Here is an 18,336-nt window from a genome sequence, read left to right as displayed (position 1 = left end):
AAGCCAGGGGGTGCAGGAGCCCCCCTAGTTCCCCTCGCTGCCCACGATGGCAGCTTTGGGGACACACAGCACCTGGCTGTGGGTCCCAGCTCAGCCCTACAACACAGGGGGAGGAGAGGCGCCCCTGCCCCGGCGTGTGGGGGAAGCGGGATCCCGGTACCCCCGCCCCCTTTCAGGGCGTCTGAGGGACGGGGTGCCGTGTACCCCGCCCTCGCTGTGCCTGGGGGAAGGGGGGCTCTGGCCCCCCGAAAGCGTGGGAGGACGGGGGCTCCGGCACCACGCCCCAAGGGGCGGACGGGGGCGGGCCCTGCGAGGCCGGGCGCGGCGGATGAGGAAACGGCCGCGGCTCCTCCTCGCCCCGCTTCCGCGTTGCCACCTGCCGGGCCCGGCCCAGGTATAAAGCGGCGGCCCCGGCCCAGCGCGCCCGGCCCCGCCGCCCATGGACCCTCGGCGGCGCTCGGCGCCCAGGCCGGTGAGTCGGGCCGGGCCGGGCCCCGTTCGCCCCAAAGCGGCGGGTACAGCCGGGGGCCGGAGCGGGGCCTTAACCCCCCCGTTCGCGGCTAGGGGGCCGGAGCGGGGGGGGCTGCCCCCCATTCGCGGCCGGAGCTGCCCCCCATTCGCGGCCGGAGCGGGAGGGGCTGCCTTCCATTCGCGGGGGGGCAGGCAAAGGGGCTGCCCCCCCATTCATGCTTTATTCCTTGTTCTGCCCCCCCCCGGGATCGGGGCCCCCCCCTTGTGCGAGTCACGGTACAACCCCCCCCCCCCCCAGCTTGCTGCCGCCATGCAGGGCCCGGGGGGGGGAATGACTCGCCCCAGGCCCCGAGCAGAGTGGGGGGTAAGAGCCGGGTGCAGGCCCCCGTTTGCTGGACTGCGCTGGCAGGCGAGGGGCAGACCCTCGGGGTTTCGGGGAGAGAGCCGGGGCGGGGGGCGCGTGCGCCCGGCGTGTCTCCTGCACGGCTCTCCCGGGGGCGAGTGGGTGGGGATGTGCTCTTTTCACCGAAGCTCGAGGCCACCGTTGAGCACCGGTGCGCGCTCCTCGGACTCCGAGACTACGTTTTAGCTCAGGTCGTAGTAGCTAGAGGGCTGCAGGCGTGTCCCCGTTGGAAGGGTGCAACACGGACAAGGGGGTTGCATGGTCTGAGCACGGGACCTGGAGTCTGCGTCCCAGCTACCCGTCTGTCGTTGACCCTCGCTCCATGACTTCGCGCAAGTTGCTTAGCCTTAGTCTTGGTTTTCCCACCTGCGCAAGGATTAATAACTGACCCTATCTCATAGGGATGTTTGTGGGGCTTAATCAGTTAACTTTTGAGGGTGAAAATTGCTGTTTATGTGCTAAGAATGATGTTGCACATCCCAGGATCCTTATTACAAAAACCATGGCGTAGGTGACCATTTTAACAAGTTTCAGAGCAGCAGCCGTGTTAGTCTGTATTCGCAAAAAGAAAAGGAGGACTTGTGGCACCTTAGAGACTAACAAATTTATTTGAGCATAAGCTTTCGTGAGCTACAGCTCACTTCATCGGATGCCTTCAATGGGGCGGGAAAAAAAACAAGTGCATCTGATGTGCTATAGGAAGGCGATACCCTATTTTGACAAACACTGAATTAAATTTAGTGCAAACAATCTGCATGTTAACAAGCTGTTGGGGGATGGGATTTCTAAAGATTTCTCAATTCTTGTGATGTGCTTTGGAAACATAAACATGAAGTATCAATAAAAGGATTTCAAGAGTTCTTGAGTAGCTGAGCTACAGAGAAGAATTTGAAGAATGTTAATGTGAAAACAGTTCCTGAATTTCCTTTATTTTAATCAAGTCTTTAGGAGTTAACGATCACTATATTGATTCACAGATACTGTGTGTGAATGAAAAACAGAACTTGCCCCAGGAAAATTATGAACTTGGACAGTATTCCTTCTGCTCTGGGTTTTCCCAGCTGGAGTGAGATGTTTCCAGCTGGCAAACATTAAGTTGCTCAGGTTGACAAAAGCATGAGCTCCAAAGATACATCTGAAAACGATCACCTCAACTTGAACTGTATGCTTCCTGCGGAGGGTCAGAGCCCTACAGAGTGTGCGCCATTCAGCCTGGTGGATGTGGTATCCCGAGCAGCACAGGAAAGGCTCAGGATTTCGGAGCAGGACCTCATGGACAGTGCCGAGATGCAAATGAAAGTGGACTTCTTCCGCAAACTGGGCTACTCATCAGAAGAGATCTATATCGTTCTCCAAAAACTGGGCTCAAATGCTGACACCAATACTGTCCTTGGGGAGCTTGTGAAGCATGGTGCTGCAGCTGCTGACCGAGAGACTACCGACCCCCCACAGGAGGCCGTAGACGCCCCATTGGTACCTCGTGGGGGAGTTGCCAACAAAACCCCTGCACCTGTGCCGCTGTTGGAGGAGAAGGAAGGCAGTAATTTAAAACCCATTGTTATTGATGGAAGCAATGTGGCAATGAGGTATGTTGGTCCCCTTCAGTGGGAGAAGCGTCTTTAATTTTAGCATAGTTGACATCAGATTAAATTATAAAGTAATTTCTTTACATTTCTTAAGGTTTTTGGTTTTGGGGAATTTAGTGCTTATGAAAGGTACCAGATTAAAAACTCTGGAGGCATCCAAGCTCTCCACAAAGGTGAGGCCAGGCTGGGCTTTGGTAGAGCAGTCTCACCAACATGTTTCATTCCCTCACCTCGAAGGGCAACATCTACAAATGTGAGGTTCAATCTGTCTTAATGGCCCATTCAGTCCTTGGTTTGTCTGCCATGTCCCACCAGGCTGCGAATGATGGGGACTTTTATGCTCAGTGGGAATTTTGGACTTGTTTGATATGAAATGCTAAAGTTCTTGTATTTAAACTAGCAAGCAGAAGTGAAATCTCTGATGTGTAGTCCTGTTACCTAATTACTGTATGTAAGCTCTAAAAGCAGGAAGTTGCTCAACAAATACTTTTTTGAAGGTTGATTAGAGGAGGCTGTAGGTTTGAGTAAAGCAGCATCTCGGGTCTAGTTTCCACAATTTTTTGGTTAAATGTCATGGCAGATCTGCAGATTGGGTGGAAGAAAAGAGGAACAGATTTCCAGTTCAGAATGACACTGGTACATCAGTTCTGCAGCATCATTGACAGCTGAGAACATGGAGGCAAGATGATGACTTATCTGCAAATCTCTCATACCTTCTGTTGAGAGAGCCTGCCCTCTTTTCATAGGCAATCTGATCAAGAGATCTGTCACTTACTGGACAGATGTTTCTGGTACCATGTGTACTGGACAGATTCAGTACTGGCCCAGGCTGGATTAAAAGTTTTCAGCCTCATTTTGCCCCCTAAGAATGGTAAAGTGGATTTTTGGGGGGAGAACTGGGAGGATATGAGGAAGGTTCCCCTTTAGTGAGTTGTTTTTGCACCTACAGTATACTTGCCTCTAGATTTAAAAAAAAATAAAGTCCTGTGGAACCAGTTGGCCAGAGGATAATACACTCGGACTTCAAATCTGATTCCGCCACTTCAGTTTAAATACAAGTTTCCTTCAGTTTATATTTGATTGTCTTAATCTCTCTTGTAATGAGAAGATACATGTCAGTGCACACAGAGCTACTCTAGAGGATTTACCTACGGCAGAAGAAAGTCCTTTATGAAGACTGTCTTACAGGTGTGGGGTTTTTTTCCCCCAAGTCATGATTGGCAATATGGCTGAGTAAGACTGTATGAGGAAGGAAGGGGAACACCCTATCTCTTGACCATATAACAGATCCGAGAGCCCAGACCCAATTTAGCCAGTATGATCAGGAAATAGTGTCTGCGCTCTGATGTTCACACTGACCTACCAGACTTTATAGCCAGTGGACTTAACCTGGAAGTGTGTGTAGGAGAGAGATTGGCCCCTTTCCATTAATAATTGTTTCTCCAACAAAGCTGCATTTCCCAGCATAGTGTGTTCATGGGAGAAAAGACCTTATTTTAAGAGATGTGCTAGTGGGTAGTGTTAATTTTATTGCAGAAACCTTTAACTCTGAATTTTAGTGCATGCAGACAAAGTATTAGGCTACAGTGACCTCTTACCCCTGAATACTCTTCCATCAAGCCACCTCAAGCAAAGGCGAGTGCCTGGCAGATGTGGTCATGGGCAGACCAGGTGTGCGGTGACTAGTAGTCTTGATTTGGGACTGTGGAGAAAGATATCTGTTCCTCACTTGTATGGCATGAAATAACTGCAGAATAGAATTGGCCCACTTGTCCATTTCAGAGTTAGTGGGATTTCTAGACCACCAGAGGGGTTGGGCCTTCTGCATTAGGGAGCTGTGTTGAGGAAGGAGGAGTTGAAACACATTCCAGGGGGTAAGGCATCCAGCATAAGTATGACTTGGTTTTTTTTTTTTTTTTTTTTCAATATCATGCCTGTAGTTGCCTCTTCTTCAGGGGAGTAGTTGATTTACATATCCAGGTTTATGCCTGCCTTGTTGCCTTAACCAATGCTTTTCTCCCCATTAGAAATGTGCCACTTGTTATGACTAAACTTTAGGGTGAATGGTTCCAAAGCAAATACTGTTTGATTCTGCTCATCTAAATATTTGTTATGATATATTTGAGAAAACTTGGCAGGACAGAATCTGTCCATCTGGAAATGTCTGTTTTGGTTTCTCTTTTTCTGTACTTATAACACTTGATCTTTAGCTGCCATTTAAAGGAAGAACATTTCTCCTCTGATTCCTATAAAGATGTAGTAATACTGCAGCTGGAACAAAGTTTAATGTTTGCAAAGCAATCAGTTGACTGGTGTGGGTTTTTTAAAGCTGTTTACCAGGAGGGGAATTCCATTCTGAAACTTCCTGTATTAATGGTGTATGATGTTCCCTGCTGATTCACTTGCACAATGAGCAGCAGGCCACCCTGTACAGCTCTCAACATCATATGCAAATCTCAGTGGAAATTAGCTTCTACTTCCTTCTAAGGGAATTTCTCAGTAGTTGCCAAATCAGATCAGCCCATTTGACCATTTTCATGACGGACTCGGTCTTGTTAGCTGGGACTCCAGAAACCTGAATGCATGTCTTTCATTTAATCTTTCAGGAACTGTGGTGGTAAATGTTTGGGTATCTTTCAACTCTATTGGTTTTGTAAAAACTCCTTTTTGGGTATTTTTCCTCTGGCCACTGATGTAAGCTAATTGAACTTTGGGAGCTTACTATTTTAAAACATTCTCAGTGAAGTTTTATAGATAGCACTGCTGCCTGGAAGCTGTCCCTGGGGTACAGTAAGCTTCTGCATTTGTTTTGAATAATTGTGGGGGGGACACAAAACAAACGTAGGTAATGTTCAATTCCCCCTGTTTATCTCCGTATCCAAATAGACCTTACAACGGTCTCAAATTGGTCATTGGCTTAAATCTTACGTGCGGTAAAACGAATTTTTTTTTATTTCCTGTTTGCAGTGTAGTTGTAGCCATGTTGGTCCCAGGAGATTAGAAAGACAAAGTGGGTGAGGTAATATCTTTTATTGGATCAACTTCTGTTGGTGAACAAGACAATCTTTGAGCTTGCATAGAGCTCTTCTTCAGGTCTGGGAAAGGTACTCAAAGGATAGGTCTACACTGCAATGTAAGCCTAGGGTTAATAGAACTCAAGTTAGCAGACCCTGGGTTTGTTTATCAACAGCTTGAGAGTCTACACTCATTTGTAACTCCAGGTTAGGAATTACTGAACCCTGGATCCTAACCTGGGGCTCCGGCATCTACGTTGCATTACATAGGTCTGAGTCCAACCACTCATATCCTGCGCACTCCCAAAATGTAGACACTCTAGCCCTTTGTTCGTATTGCAATGTGGGAAAACTTGACTCTGCAGAGGGCAAATAAAGTTGGCCTGTGGGACTGAGGGATACTTGTAGCGTACTCCCAGAACATGAGTCCAGTGGGGCTGCTTCTGTAATAGGGCTTGAACCCTGGGTCCTGGCTTAACTCAGACTTGTACCCTCCAACCCCTTGGGATCCTCTATCTAAGCCCTGGATTAACATGATTTATATGTAGATGGAAGGGGGGTTAGGCTCAAGCCTGGGCTTACTTTGCAGTGTAGACATACCCAGAGTGTTGCAGCTAAATACAAGGTGGAACAGATTGTTTAGAATAAGGAATTAACATTGTAAGAAACCATTCAAGTGGGCAGATAACACTTCTGCAGTTATCGGACCCTCCCCCAACACATCTTTCAAGATCTGTGGGTCCCACATGTGCCTATCACAACATGTGGTGTACCTCATCCAGTGCACTATGTGCCCCAATAACTATGTGGGTGAAACCACACAATCACTATGCTCTTGAATGAACTCTCACAGAAAAATAAGACAAGAACACCCAATCACCCATGGACGAGCACTCTTCACAAAACAATGACCCCATATCTGACCTCTCAGTCCTCGTCCTCAATGGAAACCTGCACAACACCTTCAACAGACAAGCATGGGAGTTTAAAGTCAGAACTCTGCTAGACACTAAAAATCATGTACTCGGTAAAGATTCTGGATTTATGACTCATTATAACAATCGATAATCCACTGATCCTTCCTTGTCCTACTACTGTTAATTGCTCACTTCACCTTGAATGGTCTCTTAAAACATGTTACAATTTGTACCACCTCGTATTTAGCTGGGATGCTCTGGGTATCTTTCTGAGATCTGAAGGAGAGCTCTGTGTAGCTTGAAAGCTTGTGTGTCTCACCAACAGAAATTGCTCCCCCAGCTTGGCTCTCTTTATTTCCTACAGAATGAAGGACCCATTTTGATTAAACTAGAGAATTCCATACAATGATAAAATTGAAATATCACTTCAAATCTGTGTCCATATAGAGCCAATTCAAATGATGATAGTTCTATAATCTGTAAAATACCCTGGAGCTGGGAGTTTAAGGAGAAAGAATAGTAATTCTTGGTCCCGCAGCAGTGAAAGTTTTGCCCTGTCAGGTACTCATTTGACTCCCATCACTGTCGTATCTGAGCATGTCTTCAGTTATATTATAATATAGTCTCTGTTTCAGGAGCTTTAAAAAATTATTTCTAGGCTGGAGTTTGGTTCAGTGGGGAAGCGAACTTTGGATGGTGGTGGGTTTCTTTAAACCCTTCTATGATAGAACCTCAGTTACAAACGCCTCAGGAATAGAGGTTGTTCATAACGCTGAACAAAACATTCTGGTGGTTCTTTCAAAAGTTTACAACTGAACATTGACTTAATACAGCTTTGAAACTTTACTATGCAGAAGAAAAATGCTTCATTCCCGTTATTTTTTTTTTTAATTTACATTTAACACAGTACTGTGCTGTATTTGCTTTTTTGGTCTGTGTTGCTGTCTGATTGTGTAAATCCGGATCCAAATGAGGTGTGAGATTAACTGGTCAGTTTGTAACTCTGAAGTTCGTAACTCTGAGATTGTACTGTACTCTAAAAGGCAAAGGAGAAGTTGTGTTGTGTTGCTGTGGCAGTGGGTGGGAAGAAAACATGCTGAAGTTATTTCATTTAGAAGGTGGCTGCTGCATGTGTTCAGTTTTTTCATGCAAATTGATAGGCACTTAAAAAAAAATCTTACTGTTTCAAAGCGACTAAACTGGCAAAAGCCACAAAATGCCATGTTTAGGCTTGTAATAGGAGCACTATTGAGTTGCTTGCCATTTTTAAAAATCTATTATTGGGGAAAGAACATAGGTGCCTTTTTCCACTTTACTCACAGAAAAGCTAAATTTGGATAATGAGCCTTCTGCTTTCACTTCATAAGATCCTAACAAGAGGATCCAGAGGCCAAAACTCTAGTGCTTTTGGTATTCTGGCATTTAACTGTTTTGCAGAGAAACAAATGGTCTCTTTGAAGGTAGGCACTTCTGATATTGTTACCAAAAAAACTCAAGAGCAGGGTTCAAGAATATAGTATGCAATGGCTAATCCAAGGAGAGTTGAGTCCAAAGCTTTTTCCAAAGAACATTTACTTCTGTATGTTTTATGGGGGATGTTTGTACGCCCACATGCACCAAAAAAGATGCCCCCTCTCATGTCTGTGCTTCAGCTTTTTCCAGTTATCTCTGACTTCATTTAAGTATACTGTACCTGCTTTATGCCTCAACACTGCAAATGTTGACTGACTGTGTAGCTTTGCCTACTGTGAGGACACAATGAGATTACTCTGATTGGCCAAGAGTTTGCCAGATCAGTCTCTAAGACTGCAGAATGACTTAATATGGTATGGACCTTGGCTCACTACAAAGTAATTTTCCCTCTCTTGGTATTGACAACTCCTCATCAATTATTGGGAGTGTACCACATACACCCTGTTTGAATTGGCCGTGTCAACACTGGTTCTCCACTTGTAAGGTAACTCTCTTCTTTTCATGTGTCAGTGTATTTATGCTTGCATCTGTAATTTTCACTCCATGCATCTGAAGTGGGTTTTTTACCCACAAAAGCTTCTGCCCAAATAAATCTGTTAGTCTTTAAGGTGCCGACAAGACTCCTCATTTTTCTTGTGATCTGTGTACCTTTGTATTTGTCAGAAGCCATTCTGAGCCCTGCAATGGTGGTGGTATAAATAAGCAGATTTTTCCTGACTAGGTGCCCATTGCTTTTCCACATAAGAACTTTCACCTTTAAAAATTGTGATAAGACTTGCAGGCAATACTCACAGAAAATACTAATCCTGTTTGTGTTATCTTGCATTTATATAGCATCTTTTGTTATGAAGGTTACTCAAGCAGTTTTGAACCAGGAATATCTTCATCAGTGAAATGCAGCTGCCTCTGATGTGGAATGTGACATTTCTTTATTGGCACATGTTAACATTACACTACAGTTTAGGATAGGAAACAAATCTTGTTCTCTGAAACTGCAAGGGAACTTAAATAGGCACCATGTAACTACCTAAATTAGAATTTGGCAAGGATACAAGAGTTACAACCCTGGTTCTTGTGAAAAGTGAAGTGACATGTATGCTCTTCATAGAACACCAACCTGAGCAGTTGCCTTACCCAAAAAAACCACGTGAATCTGAGCCCCAGATCACGGACTGTATTTAATGATAGTGGATCACAAGATGGCCTGATCGAAGTTGGCCAGTTAGAATACATGAGTCTGGGTAACAAAATGAACTAGCTTCAACGGTAGTCAGTTGTCCACCACCCAAGAAATAGGAGACAAGGCTTTTTGTATGCTAATATGCTACTGCATTTCTTTACCTTGGTAATGCACTTTAATGTAGTTCTTATTTGTTTCAAAAATACTTGACTCTGAACATAGCCTTCCAGAGTATCTTTTACCTACTGAAGAGAGGGTTGCTTAAACATAAAGCAAGTTCCTTGAACTCTGACAGATTCTTGAATTTGCATGGATCATAATCTAATTATTTTTGCATTGTGGATATTAATATTTTTAGAAATGTAATATGAATTTTTGTTAAATGGGTAGTGAGGGGAAATCAATTCTCTTGAATGACTCCCCATTCATACTCTTCAGTGCAACATGCAGATCTCTGAAAGTCACCCTAAAGTAAATACCACTTACATCCCTGATCTGTCACTACTGTGAAACTAGTAACCTGGAAACAGTTGATAATATTTCTAGTTAATGTGCAACATAAGCACTGATAACATTGTGAATACTGGAACCTGCAAAGAAACTATTACCAGCCATGTGTTATATAGAAACTCTCCAGAGACTTATTGATCTGACTTAATTGACTATTCAATAGGAAGGATTGTGTTGTACTAGCAACTAATCTCTGATGCTTGTGACTGCCCTTTTCTTCTGGTAGAATTTTTCCTTTTCTTGATTGTCTCTAACAGGCCAGCTGGATATAAAGAATTTATTCAGAGCTTTCAGGTTTGAAGTTGCCATTTCATAAACACAGTGCAGTCACAGGCAGTCTCTCCACATACTGGGCTCTGTATAATGCGAAGTGGATCTGTCCTTCCCTATCTTTACAGATGATCTTTGTTGAACACATTTTTGGTATGAAGTAAAGCAAAAGGAAAAAGACTCCTATACTACAACCGTTTGCTGGTCTAGCTACATTGGCGACCCCTCCTAGTCTGAACAAAGTTGTAGTGGCAAGAGTCCTTTTGTCGGTATTGCTTGTTTATCCCAGTTCTCCAAACAAAATGAAGCTATACTGCAAATGGACTTTTCTGCCAACATAACTGCATTTACACTAGGAGGGTTTGCCAATAGCACTCTGTTGGCTATGGGTGTGATTTCTCTCTTCTTTCCTCTCCTGTGCCCCCTCTCCTCCCCCCACTGACATAGCTATGCCAGCAAAACTTAAATGTAACTTAGGAGTCTAAATATAGATTTGAATGTCCCATTGTAAACAAGTGGGCCCTGATTTCAGAGATGCTAAAAATTGATGAAAGTTGTCAGTGCTCTGTGCATCTGGGGATTTGTGGGTATTGCAGCTTTAGAATAGCTTAAGACACAACTTCTGGTGCCCTCAACCTCTTTAATGTATTGCAATAAATGGACAAATTCAGACGCTGTAGAGTAACAGGATACTGTGTCTACAAAAGTACCACCTTGAAAAGAATGTCTAATACACCGGCTTTCCCTGCTTAGTATTGGACTGTCTGACTCGTGTGCTGTCTGTGAATACGCAAAAGTACTTTGTATCTGAATACTGAAAACAAGGTCCTCTTCCATCCTCTTTAATGCAGCCATGGAAATAAAGAAGTGTTCTCCTGCCGAGGTATCCTGCTGGCCGTTCACTGGTTTTGGGACAGAGGACACCCAGATATCACAGTCTTTGTGCCATCCTGGAGAAAAGAACAGCCAAGACCAGATGTGCCCATCACAGGTGTGGAACTCTAAAGCCAAAACTAAATCTCTAAAGCTTCCAACTGTAGCATTTTAATAAGCCTGCCAAGGTCCTTTTGGCAAGTAAGCTCCTAGGTAGCAAATAGAAAATAAGAGCACTAGAAACTTAACCAAGCTTCTGACCAGTGAAATTTCAAATCCCTAACCTCTCCTCTAAGCAAGTTCTTGCTCAATAAGGTAGCTGAGTTCAAAGAACATAACTAACTTTATTCCAAAATGCTTCTTTATTCCTGAAGTTTACTCATTTGATGTGTTACCTTCTCTTATCGCCAGAATTCATTTTCTCCTCTTGTAAATGGCCATACAGCACACCTGTATGAAATGTTAACAGACAAGCAGCTTGGGGATCTATTCAGATGGGTCCAGGTGGTGATAAATGCTGTTTTGAGTTTCCAAGGAACTGAGGTTTGAGGTGTTCCTAAGTCAGTATTTCAGCTCTGAAAAGAAATCCATACATACTCCAGAGCACTATTAAAAAGTCAGCCTGGCCACTTCCATCAAAGGCATGCTTTGGCTTTGTCTTATTGGTCTGCTTGTCATAGGTTGAAGAAAACATGGGGACTGGAGTTTCATTGTACTGCAGCAGCATCTGCAAGTCCTAACTAAAATCAGGACCTCATTGTGCTAGGTGCTATAAAAACACATAGGAGGAGTTAGTTCATGCCTCAAAGCTTACAAACTACACAGACAGAACAGCTAACGTGTGCAAGACGAGGAAGAATCATTGTCCCCATTTTACAGATCAGGGATGGAGGCACAGAGGGACTAAATTACTTGCCCAGGATCACAGCAGTTATTCCTGGCTGGGCCACAGACTGAACCCAGATCTTCAGAGTCCCAGTTCAGTGCCTTAGCCAGAAGACAGTCTTGGTCCATGTTAAATTGAGTTTGGGTCAGTGCCCTTTTAAACCATGAGAGGGACGCTGGGTGAGGAAATTGAAATACTTCCTAAAAATTGGAAAGATTTTAACACTAGCAGTCTGTGCAGGACACAGAGTAACTGAAATGTCAAAGTAGCCTTGGACCTGACGCTATGCCCCTTTTGAACTCTGGACTCTGCATGTTCATAGCTAATTTGTTTGGTGTTTTTTGCCTGTAAACATTACACTTTACTTTTTTGGCATCTGTTGCCTGGAAATTATACCAGGCTGTGTATGTGTTTATGCCACATTTTCATGATTGTTCCAGACCAGCACATTCTCCGTGACCTTGAAAAGAAGAAAATTCTGGTCTTCACTCCTTCCAGGCGGGTTGGAGGCAAACGTGTTGTCTGTTATGATGACCGCTTCATTGTGAAACTGGCATACGAGTCTGATGGCATCGTGGTTTCCAACGACACTTACCGTGACCTGCAGAATGAGCGTCCCGAATGGAAGAAGTTCATTGAGGAGCGCTTGCTGATGTATTCCTTTGTTAATGACAAGTATGTTCATGTTCCCCAGTCGCTTAAAAACAATACAGCAATTTTAAGTGACCATAGTACTGTGTGCCTTTGATTAATAGAAGGTCAGTGGCATCTCAGTGTTAGGAGGAAATGGCATACAGGGGCTGGAAAGACGAGTGTCAAACTCAGGGAAAGCAAGTGACTTAAGGTGAGTATTTGAGAGGAAGTGACTCAGTGCTTCCTATGTGGAACAGCTCCTCCCAATAGGCAGCAAGTCACAGGGAGGGCACAAAAAAAAGGCCAAGAGTGGCTCTGACTGCACTTGGCTTGCTTGGAGCCAGGAACTCCTCCCTGCTGACATTCCTGAGCAGGCCTGGCACTGGTACAGACCACTCGCTTCCTCCGCGTTACAAATGAGAAAACCATCAGCTGGCCCAGCATGTGACAGCAGAGCACAGGATTGGTGTGACCAGCAATGTGGGGGAGGCAGCTTGCTCTGTTCCTGGGGCAAGAAGCCTCTTGCAACAATCTCGATCAAATCCTTCTCTGTTTACTTGAACGGTACTGTTAGGCAGTAACCCTGCTCTGTATAGCTAATGAACAGGTCAGCCTGCCATGGGTCATTAAGAGAGGATTAAAAGGGAAACTTTTCTTCCAAATAGCGATACCTTGTTGGGTCTAGAGGAATTGTCTGAATCAGAGACTCCTGTGGCCATGCCAGGGTTCGTTTCTTGGCTGGCACGGGGAGGGGATGGCAGATGTGAGTAATTTTTAATCTGCTTGCAGCCGAGAGACTGAAACCTTGGCCCAGGAAAGTGGCTGCTCCTGAGTGATGCTCATTATCTTCTTTTAGGTTTATGCCTCCAGATGACCCCTTAGGGCGGCATGGCCCCAGCCTGGAAAACTTCCTGAGAAAGAAACCTTTGGTGCCAGAACACAAGAAACAGCAGTGCCCTTACGGTAAGACTAGCCTCATATGCTTGAGGGCAGCGGTGCCTGTACAGAGTAAACTGTACACACTTGGTGAATTGCAGCAGGTCACCCTATGTTCTGCCTTTTCCTTGCAGGGAAGAAATGCACTTATGGGATTAAGTGTAAATTCTATCACCCCGAAAGGATCAACCAGCCACAGCGCTCCGTAGCTGATGAACTACGGGCCAATGCAAGGCTGTCCCCAACCAGGAGCCCCATCAGCACTGCCAAAGAGGAGAAAAGGAGCAGACCTTCCCAGGCAGAGCCCCTCTGCTCTGTGTCCACAGACAGTGACAAAGGCTCTGTGCAGAAGGTCTCCATGGAGAGGAAAAGCTCAGCCCAAAAAGCAAAACCTAGCGACAGTCCCCTCCTAATCCAGGGGGATTGTGCCTTGGGCAGTGTCCCCTCTAACAATGGCAGCTATCGATCTTCTGACTGGTATCAGCACCCTCCCCCTTCTCCCCATATGGACTCTCTCTCTTACATCTCTCAGGAGCATCTTGACTCAGGCATTGGATCCCTTGAGAACCAAATGTCTGAGATGTGGTCCTGCAGATCTTCTGCTCGCTGTGAGCATTCCCACCCCGAACAGATGGCAGTCTGTAGCTGCAGCAGACAGAGACCTGTCTACCAGCACTCTCCTAGTGTAGAGCGGGACACCCTTGGCCACTATAAGCATGGCTCTCGCAAATCGGTCTCCTCTGATACTAGCTACTTGCCATATAGTCCTGAGAACTCTCTCACGAGGTCCTCTCCCTCTTTCCCAGGCTATGGAGTGCCCGTACATCTAGCGGGTGCCGGGCATTACAGCATTCCCAATGAGTATAACACCCCAGCACGACATCTTCGTGAATACTGGTCTGAGCCATATCAAATGCCTGCCACATCAACACAACCTAGCAACATTAGAGACCCTCACCCATTGCCAAGAGCCCCAGGGCCAGCGTACGGTGACCACTGCCAGTGGGCCCCGCCAGACCGCTTCACAGAGGAGCGAGCCAGTGTGCATGTGAAACTCTGTGGCATATTCCACCCCCATTTAGTAGATGCTGTGATGAGCCGTTTCCCTCAGCTGTTGGATCCCCAAAGACTAGCTGCTGAAATACTGACATACAAGTCTCAGAACCCAGGTATGTGAGGCAGTCGATGTGCTGGGAGCAATGTCTCTCCTGTGGACAGTACAGCACAACTGGCATGGCTGCCTCAGTGAGGGTTTTCACCTTCCTCTGAAGCTCCAGGTCCAAGATGAAGGCAGGATACCAGACTCAATGGGCCAATGGTGTGGCCAATTATAATGCACCTCACAAAACCACTTGTGAGGAAACTGTCCCATCCTCTCCTAGGGCATATTAGCAGGAATCTGGGGAAAGGGGGTGGATTTTGCCTTTCTTAGGAGCACAGAGCAGGGATTCCCCTGTAGGAGCAGGTGGGTATGTCCTGCCCATTGAGCTCCTGCAGTTGTCAGTTGGGCACTTCGGACCATGGTTCTTCCCATTAGCCTGCAACATTCAAAGGCAGCGTAGCACACAGTCAGATATACGGTGCTTTATGAGAAAGATCTGACAGTTACACTTGAGTGAGTGGGGTCTGTGGGGTTACTCTGAGATGGTGCCTTTTGCAATAAGGGTCTGTGTAACTACATCTCGGGAAAGGCTGGAGTCTGTGCTCATTGTCCAGTCTGCTCCTTAGTTCCTAACTGAGTCGCTTGCCTTGAACTCCCATCGGCCATCTTCATTTTGTCCTGGCGAGGAGGCGGCAGATTCCAGTAGCTGACTTGAGTCCATTTTTATGGCCTTTCCCTGGCCTCCCCACCCCTAATGAGTTGGCCTTATGTGGGGCTGCCCTGTGAATAGGGCAGTTGTTTCACCTGCTGCAGGGCTCCCACTAATCCAAAGAGTGAGGAGTTCATCTTCTCTCTGCTTGCCTGGAAGGGCCTGGCACTGCATCAAACCTCCATGTGACTCTTGCATTCTGGTCTCTGGAGACTTGCCTCTTGCACTTTCTCCACCAAAACTACATTCTGTACCAAACTTCAGAGAAGAGCAGGCTTGTGCTGCTCCTCTAAAACACTGGTCATCCCTTATGCCTGGCCATGGAATCATCTGTATAGTGCTGAGGAGAGGCCTGGAATGCCTGTGATATTAGCTCCCCCTTTGTCATCACTCCACCATAGCTGTGGGGATTAGTAAAATGAAGTGACTAAGGTCCCACTTAGACTTGCAAGTTGTGTGTCTGCCCTTTTGCCGGTACAATTTTGATGGCTCCTCCAAATTTTCGGCAATATTCAGTATTTTCTCTTTGAATTTGCCACTCCTTTACACTTTCACTCCTATATATTCTCTCCTCACCCCCACAAGCACCCTTCTGATTCCCAAGATCTCCAAAGCTCTCTCGTTTTTATTTGACAAATTGACCCTCTTCAGTCTGTTTTGGTTAAGAATATCTTTGGTGACTTGTAGATATTGTAACTAAAATTTTAAGATATACAAAAGCAAATACTGTAGCAATTGCTTCTGGTCCCAGCATTTTAATTAGGGTGCAAAGGAAACTTTCACTTACAGGCCAGAAGTAGTTGACTTGTTGATACACATTGTATCTGTGTGGTGGTGTTCTTTTAATTATGTCCATCTTGTGGTTAAATCAAGGTCCTTCTAAGTGGCAAACCATGAGAGGGAGAACTGTGCACAGATGTGGCTGAGCCACGCCACTTTTCAGTGGTGTGTTGGAGGCTATTCTGTTCGCTGGTTCTTACCACTCAGATTTCCAATGGATGGCCTAGCCAAATTGGCACCATGTGCCATGGAAACCACAAGGACACAGAAACCCTGTATAACTGGTTAATTATGATACATTACAAAACTGTAATGTTTCATGTTAGTAAGCAAAATGCTTCTTAATCTTATGTAACCTGATAACTTTGCATATTTGTAAATTACAGGAAAGATGGTTTTTAATGGTATTGTCTAGAAACTTGTTTGATACTATTTTACTTAGTACTGTACTTAACTCAGCCATTGTGTGTTAGTGATGTTTTCTGGAAGAGTTAATAGCAATATATACTTGTTCTATTGCAGTCAAAAATCTTAGATGCTTTTATACTTAAAGTTGACAGTTATTGAAACTTGCTGTATCACTTGGATTCCACACAGTCAGCCATATGGAAGAGGCAGCCCTTTGTATGTCATGGCAAAGTAAGAACTTGCATTACCCAAATAAAAATGGCTAGGTTGCGTGGCTAGGTTGTTGGGTCTCTTTTTGATGGCTTTTGGGAAGACTGTTTTACAGCTTGGCTGGGACTTTTAAGGAGTGTACCACAATATGCTTCTGGAAAGGTGGCTGTGCTGTTAAGACACTGGACTGAGACTTGGAATCTCGGGATTCAATTCCCAGCTCTGACACAGACTCCCTGGATGACCTTGAGGAAAATCACTTAATCTCTGTGCTTCATCTGTGAAATGGGCATGAGACTTCCCTGCCTCAGATTGTGGGGTTGGGCATAGAGACTCATTCATGATTGTGAGGCTGAGGATCATGGAAGTGTTGGGATACACCATGGTAGCAAGTGTGGTGTTGGTCCAGGGAAGTGACACACTGCTGGCATGTGCGTTTTTAAGCGGGCTGTGTGGGGGAAAAAGTCTGCTGTTGTGTTTGGCAGCTGTCATAAGTGACACAAGATGCTACAAAGTGTTTTTATTATTATTTTGGTAGAACTCATGAAGCCTGCTTCTCCTCACCCCTCCTATCAATTGTTGGACAGAATTTAAAAACAAAAAACTGTTTTCTGTTCTGCTTGCTAATTCAAACAGAACACTCAAAGCAAACATACCAGCATTGGCTCTGCAGCTTTGTGATCTACATAAAGAGATTAATGTAAACATCTGACCAGAGAGCGTATATCTATTACAGATGACTACTAGTGCTTAATATGCAATGAAAGGTGTCGGGGTATAAGCAATATTTTAACTTTCATAAATGAAGCAGCAAGTCCAGAGGTGCCAGGGCTATGAACCGCCAACCCTAAAGGAGCTGGGGCTTAGCCGTGGCATAAATTAAGAACTGTCTAGCACCATATCATTTATGCAAGCTGTTGAGTAAATGGCTATGAATCATGACACAATGCTGTATGCAAGACTTTCTTGGCATGGGCCTTTGTTAGTGAGCTTAGGAGGGAGTCTAGTAAGAATTTAACATTCAAATTTCTCCAGGGGAATACTTCCTCTCCCAACCCCACCCTCTAGAGTTCAGTACAACATAGTCTTATCTGACTTTTTGTAAATTATTTTATGGTCTTTTATTCAAATGTGCTCACTTGATCTAGTACAGTCAGATAGCTCTTTCCAGCTGATATGAAATAAATCCCTTCCCTAAACTGGAGGAAAAGAGGGACCTCCTCTGAAGGTAGTGGTGTATCTGTGTTCTAATGGGAATCTGAGAGCAGCAGCCGGGGAGGGGGAGGACTGGGGCTCAGAAGGCCTGGGTTCTGTTCCTGGCTCTGGCTCTGAGCTGCTGTATGAGCTTGAGCAGGTCCCTTCCCTCTGTCAGGCAGGTGAGCTGCTCAGCAGTGGCAGGCACCTAGGGGAAGGAAAACTCTTATTTCAAACCAAAAAGTCAGCCGGGTTGGAAAAATGGCAGCAATCACACATGCTCTGTGTCTGAACTGCTGACCCCAATGAACAGGATAAGGTGAAGTATTCTAATAAGAATCTGCAGTTTTCCTCTGAGCCCTACTGAATGAAAGGGCTTTTATTAGTTGGGTAAGGGAAGCCTTTCAAGGGCACATTTCTTCTGGAAAGTAAGTCCTCCAGCTCCCAATGGATAATGTGAGTACATCACCATGATTTTTAAAGGTGAGTTGGAGCTGTGCAAGTGCACTTGAGATCAGGGACTGAATTAAATGTCCATCTACCTTGTTGTGCTATGGTCTCAGGGTGAAAAAAAGAATCGCTAGTGGTAATGCTGAAATTCACATGCAGCTAATGCTTGAAAGTTGAGCCCTAACTACTCACAAGAAAACTTTTTAAAAGCTTATTGTAGGAACTCAAGAATGCACTTCTAAATGAAATGCCTCCTTTCTGTAGATAAAAGCTCTCCCTTTCTAGGCCATTCCTATTTGTATACTGGAATCAAACCAAAAACTGATCCATG

At 45.1% G+C, this 18,336-nt stretch overlaps 1 protein-coding gene across 2 annotated transcripts; it reads left to right on the top strand.

The window, feature by feature from the left end:
* The first annotated feature begins 302 nt into the window (after positions 1–302).
* ZC3H12A (zinc finger CCCH-type containing 12A) lies at positions 303–16,425 on the top strand. Of its 2 annotated transcripts, none has more exons than XM_038377978.2 (6): positions 303–472; positions 1,852–2,460; positions 10,676–10,815; positions 12,024–12,258; positions 13,073–13,179; positions 13,287–16,425. In XM_038377978.2, exons 2-6 carry the CDS (start codon positions 1,991–1,993, stop codon positions 14,327–14,329), a joined length of 1,995 nt encoding a protein of 664 aa, XP_038233906.1. In that variant the 5' UTR covers positions 303–472; positions 1,852–1,990; the 3' UTR covers positions 14,330–16,425. The 2 variants fall into 2 exon arrangements, with proteins under 2 accessions (XP_038233906.1, XP_038233907.1); XM_038377979.2 differs by having other exon boundaries at positions 347–394.
* The last annotated feature ends 1,911 nt before the right edge of the window (positions 16,426–18,336 follow it).

The sequence above is a fragment of the Dermochelys coriacea genome, chromosome 19, assembly GCF_009764565.3.
Source record: "Dermochelys coriacea isolate rDerCor1 chromosome 19, rDerCor1.pri.v4, whole genome shotgun sequence".
Taxonomy (NCBI): Eukaryota; Metazoa; Chordata; order Testudines; family Dermochelyidae; genus Dermochelys; species Dermochelys coriacea.
The sequence above is the reverse complement of the archived record's forward strand: the minus strand, read 5'-3'. Positions and strand labels throughout refer to the sequence as shown.